This window comes from Chionomys nivalis, chromosome 15 (assembly GCF_950005125.1).
Source record: "Chionomys nivalis chromosome 15, mChiNiv1.1, whole genome shotgun sequence".
NCBI classification, from domain to species: Eukaryota; Metazoa; Chordata; class Mammalia; order Rodentia; family Cricetidae; genus Chionomys; species Chionomys nivalis.
In genome coordinates this window covers 53074475-53092531 of record NC_080100.1, presented here as the reverse complement: position 1 = coordinate 53092531, position 18057 = coordinate 53074475, and the positions used below count along the sequence as shown (strand labels likewise).

Genomic DNA, 18057 nt, shown 5'->3' with positions numbered 1-18057 from the left:
GACCAGCCTGGTCTACAAGAGCTAGTTCCGGGATGGGCACCAAAGCTACAGAGAAACCCTGTCTCGAAAAACCAAAAAAAACAAAAAAAGAAAAGAAAAGAAAAGAAAAGAACATACCTCTGATGCAATTTGTCCTTGAGCCAAGTGCTCAGTTAAAGAACCATTTTACCCGAATTTTGTTTAAATAAAGAATATCTATCTAGGGCTATATTACCTTTCTCTTTGGGAGAACTCATGCCTTCGGTCTTCTGGTCTCTTTGCCAGTGCTAAAATGGCAGATGAGACCATCAGCCTGGCTCCAGGAAACTCTTGATTGACATTACCTGGTCAAAAAGGACCTATCTTTCCCTCCACTGGCGGCCTCAAGATATATGAAGAGCTGAAACCTTTTCATCTACTTAATTTCCTTTTTTCTTGATGTTTCTGTGGAGTTCAATACCTCAATTTTATTTTTGCAAAATTTTGTTAGCTGTTCTATTAATTCTTAATTAGAGTATAATGAGGTCATAAATTCATAAAAATAAAAACAAGACGGTTGCTCCCACAAACAGCCTTGAAGTGAGTCTCTGATTTTACCTGAAGTGGGGGAAGAGAATGAGGAAAGGGACCCGCGAAAGCTGAATCTCAGACGCACAAAATGAATATGAGATGGAAGGGAACGTGGACGAAGACCCGGACCAGGGGCACCCAGGGGTCATCTTCATTGGTCCACGCTGTGCCCTTTTGCTCTCCCACCAGTCCCTGCAGTCAAAGCTTCGTTGCCTGGAGGGGGAACGGGGCGGGGCTTAGGAGCGAAGGCGGGGCCTCGGAGAGCATCTTTGGGCCCCCGAGGCCAGTACTGGCCCGCCGCCCCCACCTGCAGCGCGGTGGAGCGCGGGCGCGTCACTCCCAGCGGAAGCGCCAGCCCCGCGTCTGGCGAGGTGCGCGCCTCGCGGCTCCGGTTCCAGAGCTTCGTGGCCCGCCTATATCTGCAGAGCAGGGGCGGGGGCCCGGGGACGGGGGCCCGGGGCCACGGACTGGGGACTGAGATCGAAGTCCTGAGACTGAGATACCGCGGAATCGTAGACAGTCACCCAGTTCAGCTCAGACGGCGCTTCGGGGTGGGAGCAGATCGAGAAGGTGAAGGACCACTGCGGATCCGACAGCGCGTCCCAGGTCAGTTCGTCCGCTGCACTTGGGGAAACTTTGGGATGCGATGACGGCTGCGAGAAGAGGGCACTGAGGGTTGCGAGACCGCATGGCCCCGGTGCACCCTGCGAACCGGTACCTGCTACGCATCTGACACCGCAGCTGCCGGGGCGAGGACCGAGACCCTGCTGCCGCGGACCACTGCGGGCCACCGAGGGCTAGCGGGCTTCGGGGGCCTCCCGGGAGCCTCCGGCTTGCCCACGCCCTGCCGCGCGCCTCCGGGTCCCCGCGGGTCCCCAGCTCCCTTTGGCGGCTCGCGCCCGGACCCCGCGGGGCTGCGGATTCCGCCTTCTCTCGGCTTCGGGGTGCTGGCGGAGTGGCCCGGGGCCCAGGGCTGCGGGGTGACGGCCCCGCGGCGGGAGCGGCGCGCGCTCGGCCAGTGGAGCGCGCGGGTCGCGGGGTCCAGCTGGAGCGCGTGGCCGCAGGTGCCCGTGGCCGCTGGGCAGAGGTGCCGAGCGCGGGCTGGGGCCGCGGAGCCGATTGCAGCCTCAGGCTACAGAAACCAGGGTCGCTGGGTGGGCAGTCCTGTCCCCGCGGCTCCCCGAGGGTGCACATCCTTGGCACCCGGCATCCAGACCCCCTCAGCGGGAAGCGGGCTGCAGAACGGCGGTGCCCGGGAGGAGGACCAGTGCTGCCCGCTCTGACACGCCATCTCCCCAGCGAGGGCGGGCTGCTAGGCTGGCGGGCTGCACGGGGACCACTGCCCAGGACCTCCTGGCACAAGCCCTTTTCGTGGACAACCGCCTGCTCTGGCTTGGAGTGGAAGCGACGAAATGAGCACCCCGCCCCCATCCGCGCCCCAGCGCTGTCGCCCCAGTCACCTTCCTTTGCCCTTCTCCTACAGCACCTTGGACTTGCTCCCTCCTGAAATGGGGAAAATCTGAAGAAACCAAGCAGGGACCTTGGAGACGCCGCCTGCATTCTCAACAGCCTGGAAATCCAGTCACCTTGGCACCTCCTCGCTGCTTCCCAGACACTTCGGAGCGGCAGGTTTGCCATTTCTATCCCCATCCCTATCCCATCCCCCGTTTGTCTCTGCTGAGGAAGGGAATCTTCTGAAAGAAGTTGGGATTTAGGTACCCTGTAACCCAGCCCCAGTGCCCAAGGGGCAGCTCATAGGTAACTAAATGACATCCTAGCTTTGTAGCTTTGTGAGGGAAACAAACCTTATCTACTAACTTCTTCCCTTGGGCAGTTTCTGAATATTTCTTAGAAGACTGGAGACCCAAGGAAGCCGATTTTACTGGCCAATTATTGCGCCCTTAGCTTGGCTCGGACTCTCTCCTTCTGGGAAGAGACACACTTTGCTTATGACCTCTGGCTGGCCTCGGTCCAATCGCGGCCTGGCCTTGGGCTGTCATCAGGACTGTGGTTTTTAAGACCTGATTGAAAGGAAAGGCTGCAAACCTCCAGCCATAATTGGCTCAAACTCCGGGTTGTACTCTTGTCTGGGACCTGCGGGCTCCCCAAACCCCCTCTGGGCTGTGGCAGCACCTCTGCCCTTCTAGCCAGCAAGAAAATCGGTTGTCAAAGCCCTTGGGGATGATGATAGAGGCGTCCCTGTGTGAGCAGGTGCGGGATTTGGAAGCAATCAGGAAACAAACGGGAATGAGGAATCTTTTTTAAAAGGCCCGCATGATTCTGGGACTAAGAAAAGATGGAGATGCTACTGGGGTATGATACTTGGCCTCTCCTTGTCGGGTCCCACCAGCCCAGGGGACTCACATATGCAGGACCTGTACTGGGTGATGCATGTTCGGAGCCTAGCACCTACTGAACTCCTGAGCAGTAAATGCATTCTGAATGTTAAACTCCTCACAATCACCTACTAAATGTAATGTAGATGTTGCCCCCCCCCCCCACACACACCTTAGGAATGGTACCCTGCCGCCTCTTCCACTTCAGGGCAGGAACTAGGACAATGGAAAGGACCATTTTGAGCTTTGGAGCCATATACCCATTTTCCAGCGCCATAGCCAGACTACTGTTTAATAAGAGAGCGCACAAAGGCAAATCACTGTCCTGTCCAAACGAATAGAAAGCTGGGGATGGTGTGAGGACACAGCAACGGGAAAATTCATCTCTATGATGTCTTTCCAAGCATGCCAGTCTATTGGCACTGTCATGTTGGGTACCACACAAATCAGGTACTCCAAACCGGGCCCTGCCTTGGGAAGTCTGTCATCTAAGAGGCAGGGAGATACTGAGATACAGTACCCAGAAGCTAGTATTTAACTCAGGCAGGCAGGTACTAGGAATGACCTTGGGAGGGTGCACTCACAGATCGTGGACTGGACAGGACGAGCGCGGGGCCCCACCAACTCTAGCAGACCTTGTGTGGTGGGCTTGCCTGCAAACGGACTTGAGCTAGGTTGCTGTGCGTGGGAACCCTTCCAGACTCATTTACAAACTCGCAGTCAGTGAAATGTGATAAGCCGAACACTGGAGGGATTTCTAAACAAGGAATTAAAGAACTCGACTCCAAATGGAAGAGATTCGGGCAACAAATCGTCAGTGTTTATGTGTCTCTGAATAGCTCTGATTTCCTTCGGTAGGAGCTGACAGCTGGCTGACAGAAAGCTCGCCCAGGGAGAGAGGAGACAAAAATCAAGTGTGGAATTGGGAATAATGTTTTCAGGTAACTTTCTATTTCCATTCGGATTGGGTGTCTGGGAGGGTGAGTGTAGTTCTGGTTTGAATTGCTCCCTTTATCCACAGATACTTTTTTCCAAGGGCTCCAGATTCTAAGATGCCAGGCTTTGCTTCTCTCTTCTAGTTTCCTAGTAGCAGGGGAGCGAGCTGAGGATCCCAGCATTGAGCCTGAAAATGTCCTTTATCCTCACTGTCTGCTGCCTCCATTAGCTGTGGTCTTTCTGATTTGTTCAGAGGGTTCATCGTTGGTTTCCTGCCCCAGAAACTGCTTGTAGGCTGCTTGAGGTGGGGGCAGCATCTGGAAGCCCAGGCGCTCTGTCCCCACCTTTTTGTTTTTCGCCCTTTGCCTCATTGCCACTTAGTGTGGTGCCTGGGACTACCAGGACCTATGTAGTTCAAGGGTCATGTGTACCAGTCACATGACAGCATTTACCATTCTGCCAGTTCTCCTCTCTTTGCAAAGCTTATTTCAAAATTTTCATTTGATAATACCTTTCTTCTATTGTCTTTATTCTTGGAAGTATATGCCTTTTAGCCTTAAAAAAAAAAAGGTAAATGAATTTTGAGTGGAAGTTTACCAGTAGAGAAAGGTAGTGAAACAATGTACCAAGCTTACAGTGATGGTTCTAACTAAAGTTAAAGACTTTTAGTTAGAACAAGGAATTGGGCTGGAATAATGACCCAACAGTTAAGAACTGCTCTTCCAAAGGATCCAGATTCAATCCCCAGAACCCACATGACCCCTTACAACCACCTATATATAACTCTAGTCCCAGAGGATCTGATGCCCTTTTCTGGCACCTGAGAGAACCAACATAGACTTGCAGTCAGGCAAGCATTCATACACATAAAGTAAAAATTAAAAAATAAATAAAATAGAGAAGGGGTTTACACAACTATTTCACAATTAAGACCTATGTAGGAACCTATGTGAAAATTCCTGCTAGATTCCACTCACTCCGATGAAACATTACTGACATAGTAAAAAGGTCATTTACAATAGTTCAATAGTCTTGTTTCATTTATCAGGCACTGTCTGTTTTGTGGCATGTGTGAATGGTGTGTGTGTGTGTGTACATACATGGGTGCACACTGCCCGTGTGTGCCCACATGCAGATGTCCAGGTGCATGTCCATGTGTGCATAGTGCATGTGCACACATGGGCGCACATTGCTCATGTGTGCCCATGTGCAGGTGTACAGGTGCATGTGTACCTCTGTGTGTGTGTGCATGGTGTGTGTGCATACATGGGTACACACTGATGTGTGCCCACCTGCTGGTGTACAGGCACATGTGTACCTCTGTGTGTGTGCATGGTGTGTGTGCATACCTGGGTGCACACTGCTCATGTGTGTCCATATGCACGTTACAGGTGCATGTGTACCTCTGCGTATGTGCATGGTGTGTGTGCATACCTGGCTGCACACTGCTCATGTGTGCCCATGTGCAGGTGTACAGGTGCATGTGTACCTCTGCGTGTATGCAATATATGGTTGCACACAGCTCATGTGTGCCCATGTGCAGGTTACAGGTGCATGTGTACCTCTGTGTGTGTGCATGGTGTATGTGTGTATACATGGGTTCACACTTGTTGTAAAGAAGACCACTTGTTGGTCCCTGGCTGCTCAGCCCCAGAATAATTACACAGAAACTATATTAATTAAATCACTGTTTGGCCCATTAGCTCTAGCTTCTTATTGGCTAACACTTACATATTAATTTAACCCATCTCCATTAATCTGTGTATTGCCACGTGGCTGTGGCTTATCGGGAAAGGTTTTGGAGTCTGTCTCCGGCGGGGCTACATGGCTTCTCTCTGACTCCGCCCTTCTTTCTCTCAGCATTCAGCTTAGTTTTCCCTGCCTAGCTCTGTTATAGGCCCAAAGCAGTTCCTTTATTAACCAATGATATTCACAGCATACAGAGGGGAATCCCACATCACACACTACTCATGTGTGAACATGTGCATGTGTACAGGTGCATGTACACCTGTGTGTGCATGGTGTGTGTGTGTGCATACACGGGTTTACGCTGCTCATGTGTGAACATGTGCATGTGTACATAGGTATGTACACCTGTGTGTGCAAGGTGTGTGTGTGTGTGTGCGCGCGCACGCGTGCATGGTGGCCAGAAGTTGAGGGTAGATGGTGTCTTCCTCAGCTGCTCTCTCCTTTTTTTGTTTTTTTGTTTTTTTTTTTTTTTAAATCTAAACTTAGAGGTCACTGATTCAGCTAGTCTGGTTACCCAGTGTGCTCTGGGGTCTCCTGTCTTCACTTTCCATATGTTGGGATAACAGGCCGGCTACCATATCCATCCTACACTATGTGGGTGCTGGGGACCTAAACTCTAGTCCTCCTGCTTGCATGGTGAGTGCTGTATGGATGAACACATCTCCCTAGCCTTTACCAACTCAACACCAGGTGGGCTAGTCTACTGGTCAGTGAGGCCCAGGGATGTATCTCCTTCTGCTTCTCAAGCACTGGGGTAACAGGCATGCACCCCCATGTCCATATTTCTTTGAGCATCGGTTCTGGATGTCAACCTCGGTTCCTCAGCCTCTCAGCACAAGTGCTTTATCCACCAACCATCTTCCCATGTCTTTAAAAGACTTTGGATTTGGAATATGATAAAAAAAAAAAGAAGTTAAATTCTTAGAAAAATTTCTTGAAAAGAAGAACGAATCATGTCGAAGGTGAGGCAGGAGAACATCCTTCTAGGGCTGCCTCTTGATTTCATGTCCACACTGCAAAAATATTATAAGGCTGTCATTCCAGCCAGCTCCCAAATAACGACACAGAGGGACTTCGTATTAATTATGAAAGCTCGGCCTTAGCTTAGACTTGTTCCTAACTAGTTCTTGAAACTTCAGTTAACCCATTTCTGTGAATCTAAGTCTGCCACACGACTCATGGCTTTCACCTGTCCCCCTGCATCCTGCTCCCTTTGCTTCGGGCTCATACCCTGCCTTTCTTCCTCTCTGTCCTCACAAGTCCCACCTAGCCTCTTCCTGCCTGGCTAATGACCATGCAGCTCTTCAGTAAACCAAACACAGCGATACATCTTCACACAGTAGAAAGGATTATTTTGCAACAGCAGATGATGAAGCCAACATTCCAACAGGCCAAGGCTTGCCTGGACATACAGCTAACAGGGAAGTTTGGATCAAATTCTGCATCTCTCTGTTCTGAATCTGCTCTGAACTATAACTGGCATGGAAGACACACTGTGTCAAGAAAGTAGAATAGCAAAGGGGCTGACTGTCCACATGGTGTTGGCCCTGGGTTCTCAGGGCGGGGTTTCCTCCCACAGGGGGAAAGATCATTCTACGCAAGAGAAGTGGTCTTCATCAAACACTCTGTGAAAAGCAAATCAGATTCAAATGTCAGGATTTGTGGTCTACAGATCGATCTGGCAAGATGAAAGAACTCCCTGAAAGAGGGTTAAGGCCTAAAGACAGGGCTGCCCAAGTAAGGCACTGACTACAGAATGAGGTGCCGGAAGCCTAGTTATAATCTCTGGAGACTGAAGCAGAGAATTGCCGGAGCCCAGGGATTCGGACCAGTCTGAACAGCCTAGCATAAGGTCCAGGGCTGGGGAGCTGGCTCAGTCAGTTAAGCACTTGCCATGCAAATGTGAGGACCTGAGTTTTGACTCCGGCATCCATGTAAATGGTGCACACTTGTGCACTCCGCACTGGGGAAGCAGAGTCAGCTAGACCCACGGACTGCCTAGCCAGCCAAAGAGCCTTATCCGAGACCCCTGGGTCCCGGTGACAGACCTTATCTCAAATAGCCAGGTGTGGAGCTCCTGAAGGACACTGGAGAGTGACTTGGGCTGCACACAGGCTTGCCCCACCACCAGTGAGCATGCCTGCATCCACACATCACGATGATGTAAAGGCAGAATTCGTTCCAGTGGGAAGTAAACCGCCTGAACTCCTTTCTGCTTAATAATTCTCTGGGCCTCAGGAGAGAAGGCTTGACATCATCTGCAGAACAGATAGAGGGAGGTAACCATTTGATAGTCGGCTCCCCTGCCACTCACAACCCCCCATTTCTGTAGGATGGAGAAGAGGCTGCTGCCCCTCTCGGATATCCCAGCCTCCAGTTTGTTACGACTTCCTCTCTTAGAGCCTCCTGCTAAGTGCTTAGGGTTAGTGTTGTAGAGAAGGGCTTTACATGAGGGGTGTGTGTGTGTGCGTGTGTGTGCGTGCGTGTGTGTGTGTGTATAAGTAAAGCCTTTCCATCTTTCCACACTTAAAGGTTCTGAAGAATGAGAACAACCAGATAAGAGCCCAAATTCTAGAAACTATAGGAAAGTGTAATATTGAAAGTCTGAGCCAAGGCCTGGTGGTACACATCTCGAATCCCAGCACTCTGTGAGTTCGAGGTCAGCCTGGTCTCCATAGTGTACAGAGTGAGTTACAGGACAGCCAAAGCTACATAGTGAGAGAGACCTTGTCTGGAAAGCATCAACAACAAAGACATAATAACCTGTTCTTATTTCAGGGTCTGTTTCTCAAGCATGACTTTGGCTTTAAGGATTTTTTTTAACTTGCTTTTTTTTTTGTGTGATTGCTACTGTATCGTTTCTTTGCTAGGAGTTACTAAGTGGTTTCTGTATTTGATATTATGTTCCAGTGCCTCCTATTTTCTTTGCATATTAAACCCATTTGTATATGAAAACTGCAAAGAAGTGGTTTCTTTGGTGTTCTCATGTGAACTTTCGAATGCTTATGCTTCCAGAATAGACCCACGAGTTGGGACCCACACTGCCATCTGAAGTCCTGCACCCCAAGCTTCAGGTATGTTTTGATGGTAGAGTCGCTTTTCTAGACTGTGATGATAGGGGCATTTGCTTCCCTTCGGGTTATGCATCCACTCCCTGAGTGCTTGGCTGTGCATCATAAATGATATCAAAATGGAGGCTGAACTGTTTGGAATATTGTCTTTTATGAGCTTATTCACGACAATGCCAATGGAACAATGGAACACTGGGCAGCAAATACCGTTGATAATACCGTGAGAACTGGACTGTGCTGTGCAGGAAGGCCTCGTATGACCTGCCTTTGCATATGCTGACCTTTTCTGCGTGCAGGCTCCTATAACACCGAGAGTGGTCCTGTGTGGAAGAGTGTGTGAAATTCACTGTTTAAAGACCAGACAGACGCCTCTAAATACCACATCTGTGCTGAGCAATGGAGCATCACTGGGCCTTTAGGGGCCTCTGGGCAACCCTCCCAGATCACACTGTTTTCCCTACTCCACCAATAGCCACTTTCCCTTTGGATGCTGGTCATAGTTATCCTCTATGCTCTCGTTGCTGTCCTGTGACTTCTAAGAAGAATAACTTCAACTAGTTAGCAAGCACGACACTAGATGAGAGTGACAGTGGCTGTATGTGCTGGGTCTCAGAAGACAAGCTGCCTCAGGATTCATGAGTGCTTACGGGAACCCCTCTAGGCAGGGTCAGGAGTGAGTCCTAGGACCCATGGGACATGGTCTCCAGCCTGGGCATGATGCAGCGTGGTGATTACGTGTCCACGGGGAGTGGGGTTGCTCAGTCTTTCCCAAGCTAAGCCCACCAGGACTTAGAAAAGGAGCACAGAAGCAGGACAGGAGGGGACAGAGAAGCATCAGGACATGGCAAATAGAGACAAGAACCGAAGCCAAGCTGCTGTGTGCTTTGGGCCTCAGCTGACAGATGGAACATGGGGGGTGACCATTGAGGATGTCTGAGCATATCCATCAAAGCTGGCAGGCCCCTCCAGGATTTTCTGGGAGCTTGGGGTACCTCTCTTCCATGATCTTCAGCTTTTGGATTCTATGTGTGCTATTTTTTCTTGTTTACCATTTCATCTTGGTTCTATCCTTCGGTTAATTCTTGAGAGTATGTCCCAATTCTTGCCTGGAGGTTTGGCTAAATATAGAATTCTAAGCAGAGGGTCATTTCTCCTTCAGATATTTAAAGACATTTCTGCACTGGGTCTCATTGCTATTGTTGATGTACCTGAGTCTAAATGCAGTGTGTGGCTTATCCCCACGCCCAAGGGCCCTTCCCTTCCCTTGCCATCAAGACTATAGAACCTTCTAGTCTGTGCTCTGGAAGTTCACACATACATGTTATGGGTGTGCACTGTTTCATTCAAAGGGCAATGCTTTGATTAGGTCTCTTTTGATTTGTTAACTCTTTATTCCCTTCCCCCACTTCTGTTTATGATGTCTCCTCTTGGTCCCCTTTTGATAGTTTCCTAGCTGATGCTGTGGAAAGAATACTCCTACGAAAAGCAAGCTGAGGGAAGAGGCTTTGTTTGGCTTCCAGTTCCAGCTCATAGTCAGTGAGAGCAGTCAGGGCAGAGACTCAAGGCAGGCAGGAAGTGTGGAGGAATTGCCTGCTGGCTCCTTGTCTGGTTTGCTCACAGGTTCACGTAGGGTAGCTTTCTCCTACATCCCAGGACCAGTTCTGAGCAATGGTGTGGTCCACAGAGGGCTGGGACATGCGTCAGTTACTAATCAAGGCATTTACCCAGAGACATGCCCACAGGCCGACTGACCTAGGCAGGTTCTAAATCAAGTCTTTCTTCCCAGGCGACTCATAAGCTGACAGCTGATGCTAACTAGAACACTATTCCACCACTTTTTCTTGGTACAAATATTATTTGTTTTTCTTGGGGTTTTTTTTTTGTTGTTGTTGTTTTTCTCCTTTTTTCCTTCTTTTCCTGTTTTGTTTGTTTGTTTTTTGTTTCGCGAGATGGGGTCTCTCTGTGAGGCCATCCCCAACCCTCCTGCTTCTCCTTCCCAAGTGCTGGGATTGCAGGCAGGTGCCACGAAAGCCCAACTTTTCTCTCTTGTTTTCACTTCACCATGTTTAGGATTCCTACCTCAGCTGCCATCCACATTTTCTATTGCCTTTTTTTTTTTTTTTAAATGTGTACTGGTGTTTTGCCTGCATGTACGTCTGTCTGAGGGTGTGAGGGTGTCAGATCTTGGAGCTACAGACAGTTGTTAGCTGCCATGTGGGTTCTGGGAACTGAACCCCATCCTCTGGAAAAGCAGTCAGTGCTCTTAACTACTGAACCATCTCTCCAGCCTGCTTCTATTGACTTTTGCAGGCTTCTTTCGTGTTCTTTAGCGATTTCATGGTCTCCGACTATTCTTCACAGACTTACCTCACACTTATGATGTCTCTTATTTCTTCGAGGATACTGAGTTTTTGAAGTTTGAATTCTCCTGACTACTGTATTTTCCCTCCAGTTTGCCCTGGTCTCTTTCTCTATTTTCTCGTGACTGAAGGGCTAGAAGGAAAGACCAGTGAGAAGCTTGAGCATAGAGGTGACGCTTGCCAACTGGGAGCCTCACTGTGGAATGCTGGCGGCATGTGAAATCCCATGGTATTGGCTCAGGCAAGTCCAGCTGTTGAATGCAGACCTGAGCGGCTTTCTCCTGAGGGGTCAGGTGCTGCCGACTGTCAGCTGGTCAGGAGGGCGGGATGAGCCAGCTCTTTTCAAGCAGTGGTCATTAAACAGTCACTTACTTGTCTTCAGTCTAAAGACCCTGTGCTTTACCATGTTCAGAGAACAGACCTCTGGATGGCCCCAGGGTGGAAGCAGGGCGCCCGTCTATCCCTGGTGATCTGGAGTTGGAGGCACTACCATTGTCCGCATTTCCCAAGCTTTCGCATGCTACCATTGCTCAGGGATCTGGGTGAGGGCGGGACTGACATAATGGCTAGGGATGGAATCTCAGAATATGTGGTGGGAAGGCTGCTGGCCAACCAGTGAACATCTTTTGACCTGCCCCTTCTTATCCGGGGATCCCGGTTCTAAACCTCTCTGCTTTAAAGACTCTGTGTTGTCCTGGGCTAAGTTCTTAGCTTTCTCGGACTGGCTCCTCTGCTTTCGGGCTTCCATGATGTTGTTATTTTCCTTTGTCTTCTCTCTGGCTTTGTGAGTGTGTGTCTTTGGAAAAACTAGTTCGTTTTGGGAAGTTTCAGGAGGGAACCAAATGGGTTGTGTGCAGATTTCCATGTAAGCCCTAACCCTGGCATCTGCGACAATATTTCCTGAGTTTGGTTCTGCCCCTGTAAGCAGAGTCTGGCATCACGGATAACAGCAGTTAAGGCTTTGGCATCTTCCTTCCTCCTCTGTCTGCCTGCAAAAGTCCCCTTCTTAAAAACGTACTGTTAATTTAAACCATAATTATTATCATTGCGTGTGTGATATGTGAGTAGACACATGGCATGAGGCACATGTGGAGGTCGGAGGCCAACTTTCTGGACTTGGTTCTCTCTTTCTTCCTTTATGTAGGCTCTGGGGATCGAACCCAGGTCATCAAGCTTACACAGCAAGCACTTTTACCTACTAAGCCTTCTCACTGGCCCCTTATTTTATCAATTGATTGATTGATTGGTGATGGGGACAGAGCTGAAGCCTTTCAGTGCTTTACCACTTAACTACATTCCTAGCCCACCCTGCTAAACTCTTACACAGTCTACAAAAAGAAGCTCCGGTGTCTGGTTTCTGCGAAGCCTATTTGTGTCCCTAAATTCCTACCACTGTTTACATCTCAGGAATCTTACTGAGACCAGCCGTGTGCAGCATCTTCCTCAGTCTCCATATGCAGCCCTCATGAACTCCCCGGGATGGCTGGTATCTCATGAACTCCCTGGGATGGGCTGGTGTCTCATGAACTCCCCCAGATGGCTGGTGTCTCTGAGACTCTGCCCAGGGTCTATGGAAAACTGACAGATGTCCACATTGAATTCATTTCTGTGCATGCTTACTTCATCTTGTCCCCTCCACTTTCTGCTCTCTTTCTTCTGGTAAGAGACAGATGTGTTAACCACCTGTGCTATCATCAAACAGAAATTCATGTCCTATAATCTTAATCCTTACTTGTTTATCTTTGAGACAGGGTCTCACTCTGTAGTTTCCACACTGGCCTTAAACATATTATGTAGACCAGGTTGACCTCAAACTCATGGTGATCCTCCTGCCTAAGCCTCTCAAATACCAGGATTATAAGAGTGCTCCACCATGCAGGTAGTCATAATCTTACATTTAAAAATGAGAGATTGGTCAGTTTACTGTGCTAGGTTGACATTGTATAGAAATGAACAGCCATATTTGCCTAGAAATGTTCCTAGTTTTCATTTTTACAAGGATAATGCACTGTGTAAAACAGAGATAGTCTTATCTATGTGGGTTTGATTACAACAATTAATAAAATATGCTCTAAATAATGAAAAAAGCCAATGACTAGTAGAAACAATATTTTTCTTTCTTTTTTTAAAATATTTATTATGTATACAATATTCTGTCTGTGTGTATGCCTGAAGGCCAGAAGAGGGCACCAGACCTCTTTACAGATGGTTGTGAGCCACCATGTGGTTGCTGGGAATTGAACTCAGGACTTTTGGAAGAGCAGGCAATGCTCTTAACCACTGAGCCATCTCTCCAGCTCCCAGAAACAATATTTTTCAAACAATTTTTCAGATTATGTCTACATGTTCTACATATCACATTATAGAACAATCTGATCTTTGTCTCCTACTGTGAGCACAAATGAAACACAAATTTCCTCTTAGCTCAATATAAAGTGATCATTAATTATTACCCCCATAATGAAATTATCTATTGAGGGGTCTGAGACATTTAAATAAATTGAACATGTATTTTTAGTGTCAATAGAAAAAAATTAAATGTTTATAAAGCCTGAGTGGCTCCTTTTAAAGTTTCTTTTAACTTTATTATTTTTATTTTATGTATATATGTATATGCTAGTTTTGCCCGCAAGTATGCCTGAGTACAGCTTGTCTACCTGGTGCCTGGGGGGAGGGGAAGAAGAAGGCTGTTGGGAATGGAACCTGGATGCTCTGAAAGAGCAGCCAGTGCTCTTTATGACTGAGTCACCTCTCCAAACTCTAAAAAAATTCAAACACTTTGAGATTTCCTTTTATTTAGGTGTGTGTGTGTGCATGTGTGAGGTGTATGCACTGGGGTGGGGCAATATACACGGACCCATGTGCTTGGACTAGTGCAGTCCCATGAGGAGACAGAGGAGGGTCTCTGCGATTCTGTCTTAGACCCTTGAGACAGGGTCTCTCACTAGACCTAAAACTCACCTTTGCAGCGGGGCTAGCTGGTCAGGTAGATCCTAGAATCTACTGTTTTCTCTGACCTCAATGCTTGAGTCACAGGGTCACGTAGCCATTCTTGGCGTCTGAGGTGCTCCAGAGTCAAACTCGAGCCCTCAGGGTTGTACAGCTCGCTCATTGCCCTGGCCCCAGCTCGTGGTTCTGCTCTGCTCCCATTAATAACACAATCCCATCTATGTCTCCTTCATACATACTTCAGAAATAGGCAAAATGAATTGGACATTGAGTCTGATTAATCTTCAACTTCTTTGATAACCAGGTATCGATCTCTGACTTTTGAAGATGGATGAAGGCACAGAAGTTTCGACTGATGGAAATTCCTTGATCAAGGCTGTGCATCAGAGCCGGCTTCGCCTCACAAGACTTTTGCTAGAAGGTGGTGCCTACATCAATGAGAGCAATGACCGCGGAGAAACACCTTTAATGATTGCTTGTAAGACCAAACACATCGACCAGCAGAGCGTCGGTAGAGCCAAGATGGTTAAATACCTTCTAGAGAACAGTGCTGACCCCAACATCCAGGACAAATCCGGGAAAAGCGCTCTGATGCACGCATGCTTAGAAAGAGCTGGCCCGGAAGTGGTCTCCTTGCTCCTCAAGAGTGGGGCGGACCTCAGCTTGCAGGACCATTCTGGTTACTCAGCTCTGGTTTATGCTATAAATGCAGAAGACAGAGATACCCTGAAAGTCCTCCTTAGTGCTTGCCAGGCCAAAGGGAAAGAGGTTATTATCATAACGACAGCAAAGTCGCCCTCTGGGAGGCACACCACCCAGCAGTACCTCAACATGCCTCCCGCAGACATGGATGGGAGCCATCCGCCAGTCACGCCTTCAGAAATTGACATCAAAACTGCCTCGATGCCACTCTCATATTCTTCCGAGACGGACCTGACACTTTTTGGCTTTAAAGATAAGGAGTTTTCTGGAAACAGTGATAATACCTGGGACCCGGACTCTCCTCGGCGGAAGCCTGTGATGACCCCTAACGGGCCCAAGCTATCCCAGGTTGGGCCAGGCTGGATCAAGAATCCCCCATCATTAAAGCACCAGGCCCGAGTGGCCTCCTTGCAAGAGGAGCTCCAAGATATCACGCCAGAGGAGGAAATAGCTTACAAGACCAACGCGCTGGCGCTGTCCAAGCGCTTTATCACCAGGCATCAGAGCATCGATGTTAAAGACACCGCACACTTGCTCAGGGCCTTTGACCAGGTCAACTCAAGGAAGACGTCATATGCTGATGAACTAAATTACCACCCTTTGTTTCCGGAAGGAAACCAGCCAGGCATGGAAATTCCCGCTGACCAGGACCCAGACCCTAACCAGACCCTCTTCGCCTCCACTTTAAGAAGTATAGTTCAAAAGCGAAACTCGGGGGCCAGTCACTACAGCTCCGATTCTCAGCTCTCAGACGGTGTTCCGCCTCCGAACGTAGAAGAAGGCAAAGCTGGAAAGAAAAAGATCTTTGCGCCATCTCCTTCCTTGCCCAAAGAATTAATGGAGACTGGCCCTCCGGGCCCCCTGAGCAGGAGGAACCACGCGGTTTTAGAAAGGCGGGGTTCTGGGGCGTTCCCCATTGATCACAGCCTCGGGCAGAGTAGACCCGGCTTTCTGCCCCCCTTAAATGTAAATCCTCACCCTCCTATCACAGACGTCGGTGTCAACAACAAGATCTGCAGCCTGCTTTCCTGTGGCCAAAAAGCGCTTATGCCAACTGTTCCTAGTTTCCCGAAGGAATTCAAAAACAAAAAGATGTTATTAAGACGACAGTCTCTGCAGACAGAACAAATTAAGCAGTTAGTAAATTTTTAAGAGATGGCTAGAAAACACATCATGTTCAAACGTCTGTATCAGAAAAACATAGACTAGAGAAGAAATCTTAACTGTATCCTTTCAAGCTTTAGCTAGTGCATCACGGCTAGGCACATGAAAATATAGTGTATTTTGTGTTAGGTACAGTGAGCACACCATAATATATAGCTTCCGAGGAAATTCTAACAAAGTGAAAGCCGTTTTTCTCAAAACCTCCAGTATTTATCGACTTTCATGTGGTCCAAGTTTTCTATCTAAACAAAAATGCTCCAAGAAAGAAAGGTACCTATGCTACAAACGATTTTTAAAATTTCAGATTGGCTTCATGTTCTATTATGAAACAATGTTTTCAAGTTAGTGATTTTGTCAACACTTTATGTCAACAAGGTTGTAATTTTCCATGATGTCAAAATCACCAAAGAAACCCTGACATTCGTGAAGCTAAACTATAAGTGAGGGATGAACAGATTCTTTAAAAATGTTGACTCAGACAGATAAAAGTCTTATTTAAAAAAGTAAACATGAAAAACTAGTTAGGAAGAGCAACCGCTGCTCATAATGGCTGCCATACCTGCATCAAAATGGCAGGCAAGGGGGCCGAGGAGACAGCGCACTGGCAGTGCGCGCCTGACGTCCTGCGTGTGGACTCCTAGAATCCACCTAACAGCTAGACCCAGCAGTGCAAGTTTGCGCAATCCTGGCGTTCTCTTCGGGGAGATGAGGGGCAGAGCCAGGAGAATCCCCAGAAGTTCATGGCTCTGATAATCTGACTGACTCTGAGGTGGTGAGACCCTGCCTCAAACAAGGGGACAAGGGATGACTGACCCCCAAAAGTAGTCCTCTGACAGCCACACACCCCTCCCCCACACTGGTAAGGCAGGGCAGAAAGCCATATGCCAAATTCTGTTGTCTTTGCACCGTGTATTGCTTTCAAACAAACTTACCAATCATGTTATCTTATGATATTATTCCTCGTGTATTTTTTTGAGTCTCTTGCCCATAGGTTTCCAACACCAAGATAATATAAAAATGAAAAAGGGTTCCCTTGATTTGCATTATTCTTTTCTTCCCAAAAGAAATGGGATTCCCCTTGACTTACATTATCCTTGTCTTTCCCAAAGAAACACCCCAAACAGGGCGGGGGTGGGGGTGGGCTGCAAAACGTTTGGGATTGAGCATAAATGGAAATTAAATGCTTGCTTCATTCTAAAAGCAGAAAAGCTGATTAACAGATTAGTTTTTTAGCTAAAAGTACAAAAGCCAAGTAGAACCTTAATCATAAAACATATTACTGGGTCACTACTAAGCAGTATCTTTATTTCTGATATGTAGATATTAGACAGTCATATAAAGATATATAATGCTCTTGGTGTGACATTTGGATCATCTAGTATCTTAGGGTCAATGAATAACTTAACAAAATACACATTATTATAAGATATTCTAAAAATGACAGTATTACCTACATGACTTCATAGTCTGGTGTTCAAAGACTTCTTCCTTGCAGGAGTTCTGAAGCAAAGACTGATAGAAACAGAAACCCCAGGGTGTGAGTCCAATGACATCATCTACAGCTTCAATTCCTCGCCCAATAGGTGGCATGATGCCTTTCTTGGTAATTTGATATCAGCAATTTGAAGTGTACATAAAAGTATGTAATTATCTGTGGCTTTTATTTTAAAAACTAATTGCAGGTTTTTCCATTTAATGTTTTAAAGAAAATATTAATTACATTAGAAAATATTTTTATTCAGAAATCAAAATTGTACCGATGTTTCTAAGTAGCTGGATTCCTTTCATGAGTTTTACTATCACAAAAAGCACTTGACCTCACACTGCAAGGACGCAGTTCGGAAGAGAATGTAAATAGGGTAATTCATTATCAAGATGCCATCAATAAAGACTTAAAATAGCATTTTGACCAAGTTTTATTTCTCCGTCAAATACTAATAGTAAACACTGCAACATGATTTCAAGAGAGAGTGTGCTGCACATGTAGCAGAAACAACAAAAAGGTAAGAATACCATGAGAACATGGTTGACCATCATCAGAGGTTTTAACCTTCTAGCACTCCTAAGAACATTGTAAATACTCAGGCTGTGAGAGTCTGAGGCCTTTTACTGCACTAAATGGTTATCGCTGGGAGTCCATGATGAGTCACTAATGTTTCCTACAAGAGTCTGTGTGTGTGTGTGCACGCATATTTATTTATGAATTTATATTTATATTTGAATTTCATGTAGAGTTGGATT

General features: G+C 47.4%; 1 protein-coding gene across 2 annotated transcripts; it reads left to right on the top strand.

Moving 5' to 3' along the window:
• The first annotated feature begins 913 nt into the window (after window positions 1-913).
• Ankrd34b (ankyrin repeat domain 34B) lies at window positions 914-17819 on the top strand. 2 transcript variants are annotated; one of them, XM_057789762.1, is made up of 5 exons: window positions 914-1155; window positions 2033-2178; window positions 3744-3826; window positions 8586-8644; window positions 14255-17819. In XM_057789762.1, exon 5 carries the CDS (start codon window positions 14278-14280, stop codon window positions 15802-15804), a length of 1527 nt encoding a protein of 508 aa, XP_057645745.1. In that variant the 5' UTR covers window positions 914-1155; window positions 2033-2178; window positions 3744-3826; window positions 8586-8644; window positions 14255-14277; the 3' UTR covers window positions 15805-17819. The 2 variants fall into 2 exon arrangements, with proteins under 2 accessions (XP_057645745.1, XP_057645746.1); XM_057789763.1 differs by lacking the exon at window positions 914-1155 and having other exon boundaries at window positions 1609-2178.
• Window positions 17820-18057: the final 238 nt, after the last annotated feature.